Source organism: Lepidochelys kempii, chromosome 9, assembly GCF_965140285.1.
Source record: "Lepidochelys kempii isolate rLepKem1 chromosome 9, rLepKem1.hap1, whole genome shotgun sequence".
NCBI lineage: Eukaryota > Metazoa > Chordata > Testudines > Cheloniidae > Lepidochelys > Lepidochelys kempii.
The window spans coordinates 6,260,583-6,283,517 of record NC_136388.1 but is presented as its reverse complement, the minus strand read 5'-3'; the positions used below and the strand labels follow the sequence as shown (position 1 = coordinate 6,283,517).

General features: G+C 44.9%; 1 protein-coding gene across 1 annotated transcript in view; it reads right to left on the bottom strand.

The window, feature by feature from the left end:
- Positions 1 to 334: 334 nt before the first annotated feature.
- PSMD1 (proteasome 26S subunit, non-ATPase 1) overlaps positions 335 to 22,935 on the bottom strand; it is a 126,464-nt gene continuing 103,863 nt past the window's right edge. Inside the window, exons 20-25 of the mRNA XM_073359107.1 lie at positions 17,525 to 17,694; positions 12,333 to 12,425; positions 10,376 to 10,474; positions 7,569 to 7,715; positions 1,184 to 1,339; positions 335 to 552 (exon numbers count right to left, since the gene is read on the bottom strand). Coding sequence (XP_073215208.1) covers positions 1,193 to 1,339; positions 7,569 to 7,715; positions 10,376 to 10,474; positions 12,333 to 12,425; positions 17,525 to 17,694 — 656 coding nt within the window. The 3' untranslated portion in view covers positions 335 to 552; positions 1,184 to 1,192. The remainder of the gene's footprint in view (positions 553 to 1,183; positions 1,340 to 7,568; positions 7,716 to 10,375; positions 10,475 to 12,332; positions 12,426 to 17,524; positions 17,695 to 22,935) is intronic.

Sequence of the window (22,935 nt, the reverse complement as noted above, 5' to 3'; positions counted from 1 at the left end):
GGGGAGCAGGGCAAACAAACAAAATCAGTCCGTCAGATTAGCGCCAGGGCTGAATCAGCCTGGGTTTACTGGCATCCCTTGGCATAAACAAGCATAAAAAAAAAGGAGCAATGTGCCTGGGTCATTTTTAAAAGGCATCCTTATTGTTCTAGTCTACCATAGGTTAAGGCCTGCCAGCAGCACTGGATACAGCCGGGCACACCTATAAGAGGAAACCCACCTAATATAGGAAGAAGAGGGAGTCAGAGGATGACTCAGAGCCTGTACATTCAAGTGCTGGGAGGCTGATGAATCTTCCCCTCCTTTAGATAAACTGGGACGTCAAAACAAAAGCAAGTTTTCCATCAAGAGGTTTTAATATATTCATTTGAAAACAAAGTTTTGTGAAAGAGTACACTAAACGGCATATATCTCTTCTGCACTCAAACCACAGACCATCAGCATCAGGTCAGCGCAGAGGTGATGCTGCATGCATTGAATGGCAGGTCTCCATAGGAATTTCCTTGTGTGTTTCCAATATCAGACAAAGCATCTTCTTTAGCAGAGCTTGTCCTGGAGACGGAGACCAGAAAGGTAAAAACATTAGCTGAGGCCATCTTCTGCCCAGTCCCAAAAGAGCCCACATTTGTATGCTCCTACAAGCAGCTAAGACCCTCTGGGTCTGGTACTGAAGCCCCAGTGTTCGTGACACACCCAGTTGTTGGCAAGAAACGAGGTATCCCGACTGACCACTAATCCATGCGCATTTTTAACCCTACAATCAGAAACAAGGCAACTGGATTCTGATTTTCATCAGCAAACCAGCATGTCAGCTCAGTTCCACACGTCCCATGCTATTTATGAAGGAGCCTGCAGTTAGATAATGTAATGCCTGGAGTAGGTGGACTTTGGCTCACTCCGTTTAGTTCAGGGATACGGTCACAGAAGCTGAGATTGTGACTCGTATCCCTCTCTGTGCACAAGCCTGTACTGCTGGGACAAGAAGACTAAGGTTGGAGAGAGGGAGCCTTTCCCTTTCAGCTAAAACTGCCATTGTGAAAAAATCAGCACAATGTACTTCCATCGACACAAAACCACACGACCCCTTAAAAAAAAAAGAGCAAAACGTTTAAACACTGGGTCCTCTGATGGATGGAGTTTTTACTCTACCCATTAATGGAGGAGCTAGAGAACTGCACCATACCTCAGGATCCTAGTCATCAATGTACTCAAAAGGCTCTGGTGGTTCAGGTTCTTGCTCCTCTTCCTCAATCTTCGGGCCATGGGCTGCCACTGGTTCCACCAGCTCCTCCATATCTGCACTGGTGTCCTTCAGAATGATGATGCCACCAATGGAAAGCTAGAAGCCAAGTGCAGAGAATGTGTCAGTGGCTAGAGACATTCAAGAATACCTCTGTCTCGTGTAGGATTGTCCTTGACCTAGGACAGAAACAGGACTCCAAGTCCCCTGGGTTACAATCACCCCATCAGTGTGAATGCTCCACTCAAAGCAAGGGGTGAAAACAGCTTTCCGTGGTTTGTTACAATGAAAGCAAAGTATTCTCCCATTGTACATACCAGTGTCACACCACCAGGGGCAGACAAAATGTAAAGGGACAGGAGGGAAGGGTTAAATACATTGATTTATTAAAATGCGGCACTTGGAAGCTTTAGATTGTCTCAAATGTTTATGAATCAAATTGGAAGCTAGTAGGCTTTACGGCCAGTGTGTTTATGAGTTACTGAAACACTCTGAATAGAGGCATCCAGTCATTCACATTCTAGCCTCATAACAAGGGGAATGGAATAAGTGACCATGCCTATGGATCTATGGACATGCATATAGCATATGCTTCTGGATAATGTCACGGTGTTGTGCCCCTCTGTGGTTTGGGACTTTGCTACCTTGGAGTGCCTCACTTTCTAGGTAAAAAGAACAGGACGACTTGTGGCACCTTAGAGACTAACCGATTTATTTCAGCATGAGCTTTCGTGAGCTACAGCTCACCTCATTGGATGCATGCAGTGGAAAATACAGAAGATGTTTGTTTTTATACAGACAAATCATGAAAAAATGGGTGTTTATCACTACAAAAGGTTTTCTCTCCCCCCACCCCACTCTCCTGCTGGTAATAGCTTATGTAAAGTGATCACTCTCCTTACAATGTGTATGATAATCAAGATGGGCCATTTCCAGCACAAATCCAGGTTTTCTCATACACACTGTAAGGAGAGTGATCACTTTAGATAAGCTATTACCAACAGGAGAGTGGGTTTGTGTGTGTGTGTGTGGGGGGGGGGGGGGAGAAAACCTGGATTTGTGCTGGAAATGGCCCACCTCTATCACGCGTTCTTACAACTATAATACCCATCTGCTGAAGTGAAGAACCAGATTGACAGAGCCAGAAGAGTACCCAGAAGTCACCTACTACAGGACAGGCCCAACAAAGAAAACAACAGAACGCCACTAGCCGTCACCTTCAGCCCCCAACTAAAACCTCTCCAACACATTATCAAGGATCTACAACCTATCCTGAAGGATGACCCATCACTCTCACAGATCTTGGGAGACAGGCCAGTCCTTGCTTACAGACAGCCCCCCAACTGAAGCAAATACTCACCAGCAACCACACACCACACCACAGAACCACTAACCCAGGAACCTATCCTTGCAACAAAGCCTGTTGCCAACTCTGTCCACACATCTATTCAGGGGACACCATCATAGGGCCTAATCACATCAGCCACACTATCAGAGGCCCGTTCACCTGCACATCCACCGTGATATATGCCATCATGTGCCAGCAATGCCCCTCTGCCATGTACATTGGTCAAACTGGACAGTCTCTACGTAAAAGAATAAAGGGACACAAATCAGACGTCAAGAATTATAACATTCAAAAACCAGTTGGAGAACACTTCAATCTCTCTAGTCACTCGATTACAGACCTAAAAGTGGCAATACTTCAACAAAAAAAACTTCAAAAACAGACTCCAACGAGAGCCTGCTGAATTGGAATTAATTTGCAAACTGATTACAATTAACTTAGGCTTGAATAGAGACTGGGAGTGGATGGGTCATTACACAAAGTAAAACTATTTCCCCATGTTTATCCCCCCCACCCCCACCCACTGTTCCTCAGACGTTCTTGTCAACTGCTAGAAATGGCCCACCTTGATTATCACTACAAAATGGTCGTCCCCCAGCTCTCCTTCTGGTAATAGCTCACCTTAAGTGATCACTCTGGTTACAGTGTGTACGGTAACACCCATTGTTTCATGTTCTCTTTGTATATAAATCTCCCCACTGTATTTTCCACTGAATGCATCTGATGAAGTGGGCTGTCGCTCACGAAAGCTTATGCTCAAATAAATTGGTTAGTCTCTAAGGTGCCACAAGCACTCCTTTTTGCGAATACAGACTAACACGGCTGCTACTTTGAAACCTGAGTTATAACTGGGAGTTTATTGTGTCTAGGTGCCACCCTGTTGGCTGCACTGTATGTTAATGAAATAAACGGCCATTCTAAGCTACCTCTGCTCTTCCATTATCTATCTCTCAGCTTGCTTGAAGGTGACATCTGGATCTGTGGATTTATGTAGTGACTATAATCTGGCACTTTCCATACAGCTTTAAAAATCAAAACACACCAACTGTTTCATGAGATTCAGTCTTTGCAAGACAAACCAGAGTCAGATCTTGGCTCAACCCCTCCCCAGAGACTCTCAGAAGCAGAGCCAAATCTGATCATCAGCGTCCATTGACTGAGAATTCCATTAGCGGAACCTCGTAAGACAAAAGAAGAATGAAGCACAAAACATACAACTTGCCAAAGCTAGCGGCTGCCTGCAGAGGACACTGTGTCGAGGCCTGGCTGGAATTATAGCCTTCCACACATTTGAATTCCAGGGTATAATCAGCATCTCAAAGTGACCTTTTACGAAGGGGCCCCACCAGCAGAAACTTTAAAAACCAGCACTCTGTGTCGACGCTGGGAAGCCACCTTGGTCCCACTGTTCCATCATGGCAAGACACACACTGCTCTGTTCTTTCAGGAAACCACTCGGAGACAGAGCGGATACTCCACTCACTGACTGCCTTTGTACTGGGGGTGGCTTGGCTCCCCAGTGAGGCTTCGGGCCACCGCTGTCCTCAGGGCTCCACCACTCTCTGACTGAGACACCGCGCTGCCCCTAGCCAGGCTGCAGTGCTTCTTCCCGCACATTTCCCTTCTGAAGGGCAGCCACGTCTTTACTCCCATGCTGCGTCAGGCCCAGGGCTTCTCTTCCCCAGGAGCAGACAAAACACACAACTGCACACGTCAGCTGAGTTTAGGGCTGACGACTGTGCGCATATGAACATTTCAATGGCAGAACTGAGCTCGTACTGGGCTGGGCAGCAGCTCTGTCCAGGCTGGGAGGTCAATTGGGCCACCTCCTCGTCTTAGAGATCTGGGACAGAACCACCCCTTCCCAGCTGTGTGAAAGAAGCTGTTCTCAAAGCTTCCACGTGCTGATGAAATACCAGTGAACGCAAGTGTATTAAAAACAAGAACTGATTTTCTGGGCAGGGTATTCATTGCCAGGGTGCACGCTCTCACACACAATTACGAAACAGAGTAGGCCCCATGTTCATCCATTTCTTGCACAATAACAAAAGCCAGCAGAATTTGACTCAGTCCATTTGCAGCCTGACAATGTGTTCATTAGCCTTTCAGTGTACCACAGCGTTTCACAGACTAGCTGGCAAACCCATGGGCTATTAGTAAAAGGTCTTTTCCATCTCCCATTTCCATAATCCGATGCCATTCCCTCTGCATGTTAACAAGAGACCAGGACTTTTTTGAGGTCAGGTGCAGTGGAATAATAAATCTATTCAGTAAATAATAATAAATAATAACAAATCTATCCTCACAAGCGGTCCATTTCCTGGACACTACTGTGCTAATAAGCAACGGTCACAACGACCACCCTATACCGGAAACCTACTGACCACTATACTTACCTACATGGCTCCAGCTTCCATCCAGGACATACCACATGATCCATTGTCTACAGCCAAGCTCTAAGATACAACCGCATTTGCTCCAATCCCTCAGACAGAGACAAACACCTACAAGATCTCTATCAAGCATTCTTAAAACTACAATACCCACCTGCGGAAGTGAAGAAACAGATTGACAGAGCCAGAAGAGTTCCCAGAAGTCACCTACTACAGGACAGGCCCAACAAAGAAAATAACAGAACACCACTAGCCGTCACCTTCAGCCCCCAACTAAAACCTCTCCAGCGCATCGTCAAAGATTTACAACCTATCCTGAGGGACGATCCCTCACGCTCACAGATCTTGGGAGACAGACCAGTCCTCGCTTACAGACAGCCCCCCAACCTGAAGCAAATACTCACCAGCAACCACACAATAAAAACACTAACCCAGGAACCTATCCTTGCAACAAAGCCCAATGCCAACTCTGTCCACATATTTATTCAAGTGACACCACCATAGGACCTGATCACATTAGCCACGCCATCAGGGGCTTGTTCACCTGCACATCTACCAATGTGATATATACCATCATGGTGCCAGCAATGCCCCTCTGCCATGTACGTTGGCCAAACCGGACAGTCTCTATGCAAAAGAATAAATGGACAAAAATCTGACATCAGGAATCATAACATTCAAAAACTGGTAGGAGAACATTTCAACCTCTCTGGCCACTCAGTAAAAGATTTAAGGGTGGCAATTTTGCAACAGAAAAGCTTCAAAAACAGACTCCAAGGAGAAACTGCTGAGTTTGAATTAATATGCAAACTAGATACCGTTAACTTGGGTTTGAATAGAGACTGGGAGTGGCTGGGTCATTACATATTACATATTGAATCTATTTCCACATGTTAAGTATCCTCAGACCTTCCTGTTAACTGTCTAAATGGGCCATCTTGATTATCACTACAAAAGTTTTTTTCTCCTGCTGATAATAGCTCATCTTAACTAATTAGCCTCTCACAGTTTGTATGGTAACTTCCAACTTATCTGTATGTATATATGTTCCATTCTATGCATCCGATGAAGTGAGCTGTAGCCCACGAAAGCTTATGCTCTAATAAATTTGTTAATCTCTAAGGTGCCACAAGTACTCCTGTTCTATTAAGTAAAAACACCATCTATGCACACAATCCACTGCATAGTAATAAAATCCCAGCACAAGTGATAATGAATTTCACAGCATTGACACCCAATCTAGAAGACATTTCAGAGCTATATTAAGATCTAAACTCAGTGAGCACGATGTACTAGGCTGAGCTTCAAGTCCCTTAAATGTATCTGAGAACACTAAAAAACTTGACTGCTGCAGCCCACCAGTGGGATAGCAGTTCTCACAGCTCTGACCTCAGGGACGCTGGCTTGGAATGGAGACCACTGCCCTCTGTTCTAGGCAGAATACAGGCCGCTAGCACTGGGAAAGCAGCCCTTGCAGGCCCAGCCATGAATGACAGCAGCAGCTTTGGGGGAGACAAGAGGAAGGGAAACATACCATCCATTCTTGAAACATCAGCTCCTGGAGAAGGGGCATGAGTGTTGCGAGGCCCTATGTTACACTCCAAATGAGGTTTCTCACTGCCATCCTTAATCATTATGAACTGCCATTTCCCACCACTACAAAGAATCAACTGGACTGACGTAGCCTCCTGTCCATCTGCCACTAGTCCGCTGTGCATCGTGGCCGGGCAGATTTCATTATTCCCGAGCCATCCCTGATATATGGGGCTGTAGACAGTTCTCCACTGGTGGAAATTCCATAGCTCCCCAGGGCAGCTTTTTCCAGCGAAAGTTAAAATTTTCCCTGCTGCAGCGTAGAACCCTTGACTGGCTTTTTTTCCTTACTTAAGGAGAATAAACCGACCCCTACTTGCTGTTTATACCATACGTTTCAAATCTGCAGACCATTCTAGACTGAACATGCCCGCTTCTCAAAAACATTGGCACAAATCTTCATCCCCAAACCTTTTATCTTTATTGCTTGCACTGGAATGCTGTCCAGTCCATCTGCCCTTTCACCTTAGCACCTATGGAGGAGTGCAAGACAGAGAGAGAGTAACGGTAAGCTAACTCCAATTCTCCGGTGACCCTACAAGCTACAGATCCAGGCTTCAGATTGCAGTTACTGCAAATCGTTACACAGTCTTATGATGGTTCAATTCCCCAGTCCCCCATGAGGTTTTTATTAGGTGTCAATGGGCATATCATCAGTTTCTGGGTCAGGATCTCTGAAGAGAGCACAGGGTAAGAGAATGTAAAGTAGCAGCATTAGGGCATTATAAGGGCCTAGAGTAGCTCTGCCTTCCAATAACTACAAATGTGTGAAAGCAATTGAGAAGAGGGACATAAGGAAGTAAAAATGAGACATGGGGATATATCATGTGGCCTCTAAAACACAGTACAGCCATCAGCTGTTATGGTTTTAGTTCTCAGGAGCACACACAGCTGTCCTGTCCACATGCAAGATCCCAGGGCAAAGCACGTCCGCTGGGAACTCTCCAAGTGTGAGAACAGGGTGTTAGGTTTGCACAAGGTAGGTTGCACCCACTGGTTTAAAAGGCTGATATCGGCAGCTCTCTGTCACGGTGAGGACTTTCAGCTGAGCAGGCATGACTCTGGCTGGGTTATCCAGCAGCTGGAAGTTGGGTTCGGGCTCCTTTTTCTTTTCTTTCTCTTCCTTCTTCTCAGTCTCATCCTACAAAACACAAGGCCACCATGGTTTACCTGCAGCCTTCAATCCTCTCACATTTGAGGCTGGGGTCAAACTTCCTACTTGATCCACACAGCATGAGCAGTAACTCAAAAACCTGTTTAAGAGACATTCTCTTAAGATAAAGGAGTCAATCAGGCTAATTCCCCACCACAAAGCACAGTGAATACTTATATAAACCCAAGGCACCTGAATTCCCCCAGAGCAGAACCTTATTGTAAGAGCAATCCAGATTCCAGGGGCACAAGAGTTAAATAAGAGGTTAGAGTGGCCCAGCGAACTTCCACTTTCAATAGCCACTCAATAAAGCCCAGGACTTTTCATACTGCATGTTACAACCTGGCACACAAAAGGTGCCAAATGCAGGTGGGATTTTCCTAGCTATAAAGCTGTCACTGACATCTTATGTCATTGGCAGTCATGGCAACTTGACCAAAATGACTCCATCCTGGTGACTCTTTACAGACGGTTCCAGGTACAATTCTGCTCAATTCCGGATTCAGCAGAGGCTGCAATTTGAGACAGAAGCATTTATGCAGCCTCATGAAAACATTTCAGAGTGTGGGTTACCTTTTCCCTTCTGCTGGTCACAGTTTGACAAGCGGGGAGGAGGTCAGAGACTAACTAGGTACTTCTAGAAAGCAGCTGTGTGATAGGCACCAAATGTAACGTTCAGAGCAGGCACCCCTTGTTACAGCAGAAGGCACCCTCTCAGGTACCAGATTCACGAACAGCAGCAAATTCCAAAGGACTCCAGCAAACCTCATATGAGCTGTATGAGAAAACGGGAAAGCAGAGATGCAGCCAGGACCCTATGTCAGCTCAAACACAACAGGGGGCAGCAGTCTCTCTTTGTCTAGTTGCTTTTCCTTCTCAGACAACTCAGTGTGTCTAGGTCAGCTTTCCACACAGCTGACACACACAGAGCCCTTCTGACTCACTGTAGCCTTTCTTCACTTTCACGTGATTTTAGACCACAGAGCTGTTTGGAGGAAGGCTCATTTGCCTGGCACGTTTTGCTTAGTGTACAGTGCTGTGTGAATAATACAACCCAAAGACTATGTTAATGTTACAGTTGTGCTTTGGAAGGGTCAAGAAACACAAAAGTTAAAGATCCCAACAGCTGCTTTAACTCACGTGCAACTATGTTTCACACAGATAATAGTAGTACACAGCCTGAAAAGTGAATAGAAGTTAATGCGTTAGAAGTTGTCCCGTATATTGTGTGCACGCAATGTGGTCACGCTCACGTTGCCGTAGGCACGTCATTTTAAGTGTGCCACCTTGATGGTACACTGCTGTTTTTCCACATGCCATTTTGTTTTCCATTCGACAGAATAAAGAAGCTGCCCCTAATTCATAACCTCAGCGAGGCCCAAGCAGACTTTGACATAGACACCTCGTTAAGGTGAATGAGGCAAAATGAAACCCAATCTCAGCAGCTGCTGCTGTTTACCTGGAACGAGTTTTCTGCAAAGATGGGTTATCGGAACATCTATTATTTATATAGTGCTGGGTAAGGGGAGGTATTTGGAAATGGAAAAACAATGGAATTTGAAGAGTACAGAATTTACAAAACTTTGGGAAATGCTGCTAAAGCGATGATGTCACCCCACAAATCCAGAATCTGCAATTCTCCCCCATACCTGCGATCTTTTCACACCCCTGATTTTAAAGCAGATTTTGGGGAGGTTTTTGCTGACTTTCAATATGACAGTTTCTCATGCACAAACTGTTCCAGCAGCAACAACTGCATGTTGGGATATCACAAAAGTAATGTTCTTCATTAGGCTACGTTAAGAATTTTAGCTGCCTGAGTCGTCTCAGAATCAATTCCATCAATCATTTATAATCCAGCTAATTCCATCTCCTTTCCCACAAACTTGCTCCTGAAGATACTCCTCAGTGTGTCCGACTTGCATATAAAGTTTCACGTTCTCAGGCCAGATTGTCAGCTGATGGTAAGTCAGCAGAGCTCCATGGAAGTGACTGTAGCTATGGTAATCTACACCAGCTGAGGACCTTGCCCGCAAAGTTCAGCTATTGTTGGAGGATTGGGGGGTTGGGGGGGTTGCACACTGCAGAAATAAAGTCCAACAATGGTTTAGAATGGAGAAAGTATTTCCCCCCCTCTGATAGATCAGCACGCATGAAAATTATAGGCAGAAAGATAAATATTTTCAGAATGTAATGGGGGTGTGAAAACAGTGGGTTAGAATTTAACTAGCTTGGGAACCTTACCTATAGCAAAAAGAAAAGGAGTACTTGTGGCACCTTAGAGACCAACAAATTTAAGGTGCCACAAGTACCCTTTTCTTTTTGCGGATACAGACTAACACGGCTGTTACTCTGTTACCTATAGCAGTCACCTCCAAGCAACTGTTATAAGAAAGATGGTTAAAAAGTCACCAGTGGTGCACCAAAGAACAGGAATTTTATTACATGTCTTCCACAGCCCCACAATAACCTTGTGCCTGGATAAGTTACTCAATATATTGAATCATGTTAACACGGTTCTGAGAAACTACGGTAATGCAGGTGATGATGGGAACAGAGATGTGTATAGGAGCCAGTGTTCATGTGATACACAGCCCCCCAAACAAAACTCGCTGGAGGACATTTTGATATTTATGGCTTATACCCACCACTTCCATTTTCTCTTCTTCCTTTTTCTCTTTCTCTTTCTCCTTCTCCTTCTCCTTCTTCTTGGCTTTTGCGGTGATGGACAACACAGCAGTAGAAACCTGGACATTTCAACAAAGAAGGCTTTCAGAATGGCTTCAACACTGTACGCAGGGCTCATCTCCCAGCCAGGCAAGCAGACCAAAAGGAGAGTCAGCACTGTGCCAATTTTCAGTTTCACTACCCACCCACTACCTTATAAGCAGCACAAACAGAGGAGCACGCAGAAGACGAAATGGCAAGCAGGAGTGGAAAAGGGTGTTACACAATCAGATCTGGTTAGTTTCTGTAAGTGAAGAGAGGGCAAGCTCCCTAATGTAGAGATTACTCAATGCTGTTTTGTTTTCCCTACTAAGGGATTTCTTTAAATTTGAGGAGTGACAAGGAATTCTTACCACGGGAAAGTTCGCTCCCATGGTTTCAGTGACAAGGCAACATCAAGCCAGAAGAGAGATTCTTGACAATGTCGTAATCCTTTTCACCACTCCTCTACCCCGGCACTACTGTAATCCACAGCTGTTATGGGTAACTGGCACACAATGGCAGACACACTGCAACAGCCCAGGATGTGAAAAGTTTCATCCGAGGAAGAAACAATTGGGCTGATCTTCTCTGAGTGTCCACAGCATCTTTTCAACAATCAGTGTTAGACAACACCACCACCACCACCGGGTCAGCAGGCAGACCCGTGTCAGCCCTGCCCGTCCGTTCCTGCTCCTGGAAAGATTATCTATTCCTCTAAGGTTTTGGTGGAGTCTTAAGGTGCCATATCAAGGTATTCTAAGGGTGGGCCATAATCAGCCACGGGGTTTGAATTTTGGAAAGGGCGGGATATGTCCAGAAGCACCTGCCACTGTGAAATTTCTTATGATATTACTTGCCTTTGTGCACAATCCGGTCCTATTCCAAGGCAAAAACCAGCTGCTTGGTAGTAGTCTATTGCCCTCATTTGGGCTAATTTCTACAGGCTTCTGTTCTCTAAATCCAAGAACCCCTCATTTCTAGTGTTCGGTTTTCTTAAACTGCTTAGCAGTTTTCACCAGATGCCACACACATTAGCAAGACATGCCTGAGTACACACCTCTGCTGCCTCTCTCTGGTGGCTGGCAGGTCTGCTCTGCCTGCTGCAGTCAAGCCACGGATGGTGATGATCAAGTTCTATGGGCACATGAGCTGCCCTCCTTTGTGTGAGGACACCTATCCTGCCAAAGACGACCACCTGAGGCTCAGTTTTCTTACCTGGACGTTACCATTTCTACATTTACCGTTTTGCAGCGCACAGGCCCACAAATTCTACCCATGAATGCTTAATGCCTTGCGTTAGCTGTTGGGACACTTTGGACTTCTGCCCTCAAGGACTGTTATTTATTATGTGTATTACCATTGCACCTAGGAGCCCTAGTCATAATCTCACTGTGCTCAGTGCTGTATGAATACAGAACAAAAAGATGCTACGCGCAAAGGAGCAATATGTACATGGTAAATACGCCTGAAACAGCTCTCCTGCTCATCCGGCTAGTCAAGGAAGGCGCCAGTCAAATCCCAGCACAAAGATTACAAGCGACAGTGAATTCCAGACTCAGCAATAAGAGAGACAGAAAGGTGGTGAGCTCAGTGAATTAAAATCAATGGGCCAATTTTTATGGCCACCCTCACCCATTTCACAAAGCTCATGTGGCAATAAGAAGCGTCCAGGTATGTTGAGTGCAACTGCTATTACAAAGGAAAGAAGTCCGTGAGGAAAAGAATGCTGCTACACGGCCAGAGTTACGTAATATTTACTCTCAGAGATACTAGCAACTGACAATCTTTTCTTCATTCCTAAAGGAATACGTTGCCATGGGCTAATGCTGGGAAGGTTAATGTTCATAGTGGATGAGTCCACAGAGAGTAGAAAAGTCAGCCGATCAGCTTACCAACCTTTTCCTTCTCCTTTTCCTTTGGTACCTCCAGAGGGGCAGGATATGCAAAGGTAGAGGGCTTGCAGTTGGATTTGTACTGGACTTTTGGCATCTAAAAAAAAATACAGACTTTTGAAAGAATTGTTACAGGAAAGTAAAGGGAAAGAACCAAACAGCAGAATAGCTGCCTTGGTTGCCTTTTCCTCCTTACAAAGTTAAACACAAATCATCTAAAGTACAAAAGCTTCCCTTTTCCCCCTCCGGAAGCTGAGAAGCTGCCATCCGTGGCAAATGTTCAGCTGTAACATCGTTATTCAATTATGATATAATTCAACTCTGGTAGGGCATTTTCTGCTTCTCCAGCTTACTGCACACTATGCACATCCAGCTGTTTCTTCATTGTTATGATGCTGTCATGGTTTAGCTGTGGCTGTCTTTTGCACAAAACTGGCCTTAAGACCTAAAACAGGATCAGCTTTATCTGCGCACAGCAGACTAGACCACGCATCTTCCACCATTCACTTTTTCCAAGACAGCAGTACAAGTTTCACTGGTTTCACATTACATTACGCTCCCCCGGTCGGATACGGCCAGACAGCTTTCTTCTATCTATCCATCCAAATATTTATACTGCACTCACCACCACTGTATCTAAGCTGCTTTTCCTTCCCAACACATCTCTTCAGCGTCAGAACAGGTAAGAGTTGGCAGAGGCCAAATGAAAGAGCATTGAAAGCTATATGACCTACAAGGTTTGAGCCAGTAAAATTGAGTTGCTCAACTTACATGAAAAATGTTGTGCACCTTAAAAAATAATCACAAGGAATTAGAGCACAATTAGAGCTGAGAGCCCCAGAAAGCCGAGGGAGGAACGATGGCTGTGTGGTTGTGGCACCGGATGTGGATTCAGGAGATCTGGGATCAAATCCCAGTACTGCCACCAATTCCCTGGGCGCCCGCTGTTAGTATTTGAGAGGTGGTCTGATATTACCACTGTGACGTTGCACTCTGTATGATTTTATGAAAATATGCTAATGAGTGTGAATATAATGGAACTGGAATATGCTTCACGCAAAAGGTCTCTTGTAAGGTATCATTACAAAGCTTATAAATCTACTGAGCGTGGTCATCCTATTTGTATAAATGTATCACTCTTGTACCTGAAACTAGAAATATGAAATATAACTCTGAGGTCCTATTGTAGTTGTGCAACATGTGGGCCATTAATGGTGGTTTGGAATCTTGATGGCTCCTATCAGCCAGGACAACTGACTGTGGATGGCTCTGTTTGCAGGCAGGCCTTGCTGTGAGTCAGCCTGGGAGGAATGAGGGCTTGAGGTCTTACAGTGACATGTGATCATGTCACCTGCTACTGGAATCCATCTTTAACCTGGTACTTTTCCATTTAGAAGGAGGGGTGGGAACCCAGAGACACAAAAGAGTCCCGCCTTGTGCCAAAGCTATATAAGGCGGTAGAACAGAACAAAAGGGACTACAGTCATGAGAAATCCCTTAGCTATCACCTGAGCTGGAACAAGGGCTGTACCAGGGGAAAGAATTGTGCCCACACCAGGAAGGCATCCAGTCTGTGACAGAAGCTTATTGAAACATCTCTGAGGGTGAGATTTTATCTGTATTCAGCTTTCCTACTGTATTAGACTTGGGTTTTTTATTTTATTTTGTATGGTAATTCACTTTGTTCTGTCTGTTACTTTTGGAACCACTTAAATCCTACTTTTTGTATTTAATAAAATCACTTTTTACTCATTAATTAACCCAGAGTATGTATTAATCCGGGGGGGGGGGGCAACTGTATATCTCTCTCTATCAGTGTTATAGAAGGTGAACAATTTATGAGTTTGCCCTGTATAAGCTTTATAAAGGGTAAAACGGATTTATTTGGGGTTTGGATCCCATTGGGAGTCGGGCATCTGAGTGTTAGAAACAGGAACACTTCTTGAGCTGTTTTCAGTTAAGCCTGCAGCGTTTAGGGGACATGGGTCAGACCTGGGTCTGGGTTTGCGGCAGGGTAGCGTATCTGGCTCAAACCAGGCAGGGCACTGACGTCCCAAGCTGCCAGGGGAAACAGGCTCATGGGTAGTCTCAGCACATCAGGTGGCAGTTCCCAAGGGGGTTTCTGTGATCCAACCCATCACAACGGCAATGGGGAGCTTACACAGAAATGGCCTTTTGAACCAAGCTCCTTTCAGACTAACTGAGACATCACTCGTTAGCTGCACACAGAAGGGTGCCATCATTTAACACTAACATACACAGAACGGGAGAGCATTCCGGAGTCGCAGTCCCTTGGCACAGACAGCTCTGCTCTGACGTTATGCCGGGTGATGGCAAACAGCTGTAGCCCTGTAACTTGGACCAGTCCTGCTGACTGCTTTGAAGGTAAGAACTGTAATCCTGAATTTAACCCATATTACACAGGGAGCCAGTGCAGAGCAGGGGGGTGACAGCTTCTCAGAGCCCTGTACTGCTTTATTTGGAACCTTAAAAAAAAACAACAGCTGCTGGTTTCATTCTTTGGCGGAGAGAGTTACATTAGCCAACCCAGGGGGATGGATTCAGGGGTCACTGAGGCTAAGTCTGATCCTCACAGGAGGGGGCAGAGTAGACAGAAAGAGAGCTTCCCATGACTGTAGCTATTTGGAATCCAGATGTGGTGAGAAGTCCAGAGCTCACCATGGCCGATGGCTGCTCTCACGCTTGGAGGCCCTTGATGGAGGCGGATGCCATGGAGGCAGTGAATTCTTCAAAGTGCTTCTCTCTCTCCCCGCCAAAGTCACCTTAGCTGTTCCTGGAGGAAGTTGCTGATCTCAGCCAGGTCCCAGCCCAGCTGGGATACAGCGCTCTATGGGTGAGTGAAGGTGACGGAACTGGGTTCAGTCTGGGCATTGCTGGCGTTCCAGTCTATGCTGTTCCACAATCTCCTCTGGTCGTTTTACGTAACTATGGAACAGGATGAGGGAGAAAGTGGATCCATGTGGGACTCCCCAGGGAGGCTGGAGGCTGAAGACCAGGAGCCCCTCATGAGTCTCTGGGTATGATCGGGTGATATTGAGTTGAGTTGGAGATGTAGTTAATTAACAGTGGAACTTGAACTGGTCCCACTCTGGAGGCTGAAGACCAGGAGCCCCTCATGAGTCTCTGGGTATGATCAGGGAAGAATGATAGGGTGATATTGAATTGAGTTGGAGATGTAGTTAATTAACAGTGGAACTTGAACTGGTCCCTTCATAAATGTGGGGTCTTAGCCAGGGCTTAAATTCTCTTGAAATATTTTCTGAAGCCCCCCATGCCCTCTCCATTTTCTGCCTACCAGACCCGGGGGGGAAGGAGTGGAGCTTGGGGCTTCTGCCCTGTGGTGGGGCTAGGGGTTTCTGCTAGGTGCTGTGACTCCAGCCCTGTGCAGCCCCACGGACATCCTGGAACTGGCTCACGGGCCCCCAGAGCCATGAAAATATTACCAGAGCTGGGCTCCAGACAGTTCTAGCTGAATTTAAATCCTGGTCTTAGCACAATTTTCACTGTAACAACAAACAAGAACTACAGGACTTGGGCACTGTTACTATATCAGCAGTGCAACAAGCGTGTTCCCCAATCCCTTCAGTGTTAACGGAAGAGTCAAATAAATACTTTGCTGAGGGGAGGATAGCCCTCGAAGTGCTACAATGTAGGGAGAGGAATTAGCTGACCAATTGGTCCTTTCACTACTTTTATACCTCGGAATCCAGAAAGCGTGTCCTATTTCTAGCCTCACTCCTGAATCCTCATGGGCATAGTTTGACAGTTTGGTGGGTTTAGAATCTACCAATATTTTAATGAAGCTAGTGCCATTTGATGAGAGACTCTGAAATTGCAAGGTTTCATCTCCCTGTAGTGAAATGTACACAGTGCAGGAAAGAAAACCAGATAACCAATACAATACGCCAGTGCACATAAATAAGCCTGCAAAAGATTGCTGTGCACGATCGGGCTTTTCCAGCACAAAGAGGGAGACTGCAGAACATTCGGGCTTCCATCACTCTAGATTCTGACTCAACTCAAACTGCCGATTTACCAATGACTTTCACTAGTGTCAGAGTGAAATATTGGCTCCTCTCATTCCACGTTTTAGGCATATTTTTCAAACCCAGAGACTGAAGCATCACATCCTTAGCCAGGAGGCACTAGGCTTTCTGTAATGGAAAGCTTTAAAGTGTAACCTTTTGAAGGGCTTACCTGATGCAATCTTTAATACTCAGATCTCTACCCACAGGGACTGCATGATTCAAATCCCACCAGTCACCCACAGTAATATCAGCCCTGTCTACGCTAAGGCTCAAACAAAATTGAGGCACTACGATTAATATTAGCTTTTCACACTCTTCCAGCTACAGTTTCTAGCATACTTTAGCTAGCTACAGTGGATGAGGTCAAAATATGTTTAAAGCCATCTCCTAGCCTATCCTATATTACAGCCCATGAAGAGGTCTTAAAGCACCATTACCAAGGCACACTATAGTGTTTCAATGGGCACAGTGCAGTCAATGCATCTTTGGAACTCTTTCCTCAAACAACTGGACTCCTTCAGAGATTTACAATAGGGGCTGTATTCATATCCCCCCCACACTGTAACATCCATGATTTCTCTATCTCCTCCCAAGAAGGCAAGGTTATATAATAAGCAGCTAGGACATGATGGCCAGGCAAACTGTTAGAAGCTGGTTCAACAGGAACAGAGTTTAAAAAGAGTTCCCAAACTTGGATGGTGCCCAAAGCTCTGCCAGGCTGACCTCCACAGATTCTCTGCAGATGAGCTGACAGCATTCAGAATGAAAAGGGGGTAAACCAGAAAGCTAATGCAGAGGCCAGACACAATGGTACTGGTACAACGTAAGGACCCCAGGAAGTTAAAACTTACAGACTGAATTCCCTTGGCGATGAAAAGAAAATGGTTAGGAAAGGCCTTGCTCTCTTTGTGCCAGCAACTCATAATGTACCAGCAATTCATCATAAACATTCAGATATTGATACTCGTCAGCACCATGCAGAACACATGATTCTTGTGCTGTTTGTAGTAAGATTCCCTTCATGAACAAACTCGCAGAAAGCTAATGATTGGTGCTTATGATGGAAAACATTATGGAACGGCAGGCAGTTGTCATCCAGCTATTTCATCTCTCATCAGACTACTGTATCAACCATGGAAGCACATACCTTAAGGTCCTTGTTAAGGCCAATGACACAGGTTGGGGTGTAAGCCAATGACAAGAAGTGTGACAGGGGGAACCAGAACCAGAACTGAGTGAAGACCAGTACCCCCACCACTGAAGGCATGTGAGTATGTCCTGTCCTTGACTGCAGCGAGATAGTTACATTATGGCCACCTGAGGAGAAGGGGAGAATCACAAACAGAGTCAGTTAAGAGAGGGCAGCCAGTCCGCTTCTCAGCGCTGCTCAACACAGACACTTCAATGAGCTGCCTCTGAAACAACTGCCAGGAAGACAGCTATAGCAGAAACTAAACCACAGTGTCCTCAACACTCAACTTGAAGAGCAAACCCTCTGGGACGCAGTTCCCCTATTAGTTCAGCTTCTGGTCTCAGGTTATGCACCACCGCCTGTGGCAATGGAATTTACAGTGGTGCTTTGGGCAGCTAGTTATTGTCCCAACATGGAACCAGTGGAGAGACAACCCCTCCCTGCCCCCAGCAAATGAATTTTGTCAAGAGGGCATCGAGACAATAACACTTCAATTGTGGTATGGACAGCGGAAGGGTCAGCGCATGAGCAAACAGCCAGACCTGTGGTACTGCCAATTTCACCATGCAAATCACCGACAGATCACAGGAAACACAGACTGTGCATCTGGTTTTCTATGATATTCATTTAATAGGACTGTTCTTACAATGCTAAGGCTTATGCCCTGAACTGCTATTGTCCTACAGATGAAATACGCCTATGCTTTTATTCATCCTAGTAGAAAAAAATGTAAACAGCAGCAACTTCGACAGTAATTTCTAGAGGTTATCAATCTAAGCAGCAAAGAGACAAGCTTGTGCAAGCTTTGCAATAGAATTAAATCTCTGTCAGACAACAAAGTCTTTAGCTTTGTACTAGCAAAGCAGAGACCAAAACAACTTAACATGTTGACGAAGTGCAGAAACACTCAGCTAGAAACTGAACTGGAAGGCAAGGGCTGCGGGCAAAGAGCGAAAGTGTAAATCTGATTTTCAGTCCTCTGATGGGTTTAGCAGACTGAGTTGAAGAGGGCAACAGGCAAGTCCATTACCGCTGACGAGGCCAGGTGCAGAGAGGCTAATTGTGTTAAAATACAATCAAGCACTCATTCCGAGTGCAGTGCAATTTATAACAGATTCCCAGACCCAGATCAGCATTCCTCTGCCCTGCATAAAATAAGTAGCCACCTGAAGTGGAGCTGCTCAGTGCTGCTGCTGCCAGAGTTTGGGAGATGCACCAAGAAACAAAGGATAATGAGATCAATTTTTGCTAATATGCTAGCTGATTAAAATCAGATCTGCTGCTTATGATCAAGCTGGGAAAACCATTGTTTAAAACACACACAAAGAAAGGAAAAGGATTCTTGCATTGTGCCATCCCAATGCTCTGCACACCCACTTTCTCCGGGGCTTTCCTGTTGTCACCACAAGATTTCACACTCATTCCTTTGCCTTCTGAAAGAAGGCAATGCGGTGCTGTTTTCTTACTGAGGAAAGAGAAGGACGCCATCTCATCTTACAAACATCTCCTATGTGCTCCACCCACTGCTCTCTTGCAGTTCCCCTCTTTTTGGTTTATTGTTATCAATTATTTGTACTGCAGTAGCAGCTAGACACTCTATTCAGAGATCAGGACCCCACTGCAGTAAGCACTGTACAAGCACAAACATACTCCCTGCAAATAAAGACATTGCACGTTCCTGGTTTCTAGCCTTTTCTCCCTTTGTACGTTTAAGCTTTTAGTTTACTGTGTTACTATCTATATGATCATAAGATAGACTGTGAAAAGCAACCAACTGCACATTGCTGAAGCAACTTTAATCTTGTTTTATTCTAACTACTGGAATTTTATTTTCCAACCTTTTATTTTTAACCTTCAGAATTATATTATCCACTCCTTGGAATTTCCTGGCTGAGTGACAGATCTCAGAGATACGTTCATGCCATTTTCTCTGCTCTCCATAAATGCACACTCAACATTCACATCCACATCGGTTTTGTGGGGGAGCAGGAAAGATGGAAGGACCTTGTGTTGCATAACAGTTATTGCCTTAACAATTAAGCAGCAGCACCAACAGGCTCAGAAGAGAGACATTCCAGGCCAGAGATGATGCCTCTAATGAGGTCTTAAAGGAGATTAAACATGGAGAATCTTCAGGGCTCCTAAGATAACCATAAGATTCACCCCCCACACCTATATTGCTACTGACACAAAGTCTGTTGGACCTACAGTGTGTAACCCTAAAGTTACCAGGATCTGCTATGCTAGATTTTATATGGACTCATAACAGCAAAGAACACAAACTAGGTTATGCTGTTATATACCCCAGTGAATTCAGTCCTTAAGTGGCTGTGCTGCAAGCATCTAAGGGCTTGTCTACAGTTACCGGAAGCGACTGATGCATCGGCAGTCGATTTAGCGGGTCAAGACCCACTAAATCGACCGCCGATCGCTCTCCCGTCGACTCCAGGATCAAGAAGAGTAAGGGGAGTCGATGGGAAACACTCTCCCATCAAGATGTGTAGCGTGGACCCCACGGTAAGTAGATCTAAGCTATGTCAATTTGAGCTACGCTTTTCATGTAATCCAAATTGCGAAGCTTAGATCGACTTTTCCCTTTAGTGTAGACAAGGTCTAACTTCCATGATTTCCTCCCACCCAGTTGTAAGTTTGTCTGATGGGACAAATCCCTTGCTGAAGACACTGTGAGAGCATGGCCCAGTGCAACACGATGGTGTTCAGCTCATCATTACTGGGTCACATCAACATACAACAGTGTGATGGTACTTCACAGCCCCTGGAAAAAAATGCCCAAAGGCTCCCCCAACACTACCATGCTGATTATTTTTTAAATCAGCAGAGGCACATAGCTTACTTCACCTAGGACAGCACGAAGACCACCTGTGCTATATTTCCAGAGCAGAAAGGTCAATATTTCATCCAATAAACCATCAAGCCTCTGGCAGAGTCAATGTCAACTTGTGTCCGCGAGGTGATTCGCATATGCAATAGAACACAAAAGACAGCACTCATCTAGCAGGCAAAAGTATTAATGTACATAATGGCTTATGTTTCTAATAGCTAGAGTTACTGATGGAAGGTATGATTTTAAATTGGAACTCTGTAAACAGAGGCGGGCAAGGATGGGAGAAAGGAGCAGTGCTTTTTCCGTGTCTCATAGGAGTTGAAAGCAACACTGAATTGGAGGTATATGAGGGAACCCCTCTGTGCAGCTGAATGTATTCTTGCAAGAAATCAAAAGAGTTTAGGATTTGAAACAGGAAAAACATTTCCTGACAGATCTATGTTTACTGGGGTAACAATACTGAGGTGGACTTACAAGCACAAATCCAAAGTGAGCTCTTCCCTAAGTAATTTGGAAGGAAACTTCTTACCTCGCCCTCCTAAGAGGTCTTCCTAGCATCACAACCACACCAAAAATCCATGATGGCTTGGTCGCACCTGCCCTTACCCCTGTGGATTTTAACTTCTTCTTAGCCATTCCTTATTAGTTAAGCTTCAATTCTGAGCTCTGTGCTACCCAGTATAGGACATAAAACCAAGATGGTACCTGGTGCAAGGAGCTCACAATCCAAAAGACAAAAGGACCCATTCAACTATCTTTGGCGCACTCCTTATCCACCCACCTCCACCACACTCTTGACTGAGAGGGAAGATAATCCCCACTAAAACAGGGCCCTGCAAAGGGCAGTGCACTGTCCTGCACTTGACTTGTTTAAAGTCTCGGTACTTTACTTCTGTTTGTATTTTCCTGTTAGAATGCAACTGTATTTTTCTCCCTTTGCATTTAGTTAACACAGATGTCTTTTGTTTCTTCAGTAGAAACTGAAATTAACTTGGTTGTGTTCTCACAGCCTCAGGATTGCCAGTGCTGTCAATTTTAACTCAGGAGCAATTTAGTTAGCAGCTGCTCCTGAGCCAACCACTGGAGCAGAAAATGCATTTTGGGGGCAGTACATAAATGCTGGCTTATCGACCTTGGCTGGTGTTTCCTTCTCACTTGTAGAGAGGGGAAGATTTAAAACCAGGATAGATACTTAGAGCACAGAGGATCTCTTGAAGTAGGTTAAACTGTGAGGTCTAAAAGAGATCACAAGTTCACTCCTAGAGCTTTAACCTACTAATACATACTTTTTCAGATACGGTCTGTCAATTTGGGAAGGGACAGAGAAAGAACCCTTGTCAGCTAAGGACAAGAGAGGAAAAGACTACACAAGCTTAGGAGTTTCGGGAGAAAACCCAGTTAACATTAAAAAAAAAACCCTGTACACTGAAACTAACAAGGCAAGTCTCTAGCGAAATGCAGCTGCTTAGGCCTAACAATTAAACACTGACCAAGTTCTTTATTTCCACTTCAACAGAACCCCCCTCATGCGACACCACAAGTCTAATGACTACATCATTGTGGGAGCAAAAAAATGTGACAGCTCTCCCCAACTCTCTGAAAATGCTGCCCTCTGTATTAAAGCCCTGTCGCTGGGATAGAATTGCTCCCCTTTTCCTTCCCATAAAGGATTACAAGTTCAACTGCACCAGCTACGGCAGATGACACTAAGCTTCTCTGCCTGTAACAGTGAGTCAAGTTTCAGCCTCTGCCGCTCCCTGCCTCAGAGAAGCATTTCTAGTAGAGCAGCGAAGATCAAGGGAATTCAGGGATTAATGTATGTTCTTTTTGAAGAGTCTCCGGTGAATGAGGTAGCAGGTTATGAAAATTTTAGTCCATGGCTTTCTTTGAATTCACACACACATTGAGAGTATTCAAATGGAGACGTCCAAGACTGAGGAAGCTATCCAGCTAGAGAGGACTTCTGTTATGCTACTGGGGGAGGATGATATGGCTCTGGGAGGTCATAGTGGATCACAAACTAAATATGAGTAAACAGTAGAACACTGTTGCAAAAAAAAAAACAAAAAAAAAACACAATCATTATTCTGGATGTATTAGCAGGAGTGTTTTAAGGAAGACACAAGTAGTAATTCTTCCACTCTACTCCACGGTGATTAGGCCTCAGCTTGAGTATTGTGTCCAGTTCTAGATGCCACATTTCAGGAAGGATGTGGACAAATTGGAGAAAGTCCAGAGAAGAACAATAAAAATGATTAAAGATCAAGAAAACATGACCTCTGAGGGAAGATTAGAAAAAAATGGGTTCGTTCAGTCTGGAGAAGAGAAGACAGAGGGGACATGAGAACAGTTTTCAAGTACATAAAAGGTTGTTACAAGGAGGAGGGAGAAAAATTGTTTTTCTTAACCTCTGAGGATAGGACAAGAAGCAGTGGGCTTAAATTGCAGCAAGAACGGTTTAGGTTAGTCAGGAAGTTTTTCCTAATGTCCATCACAGTGGTTAAGCACTGGAATAAATTGC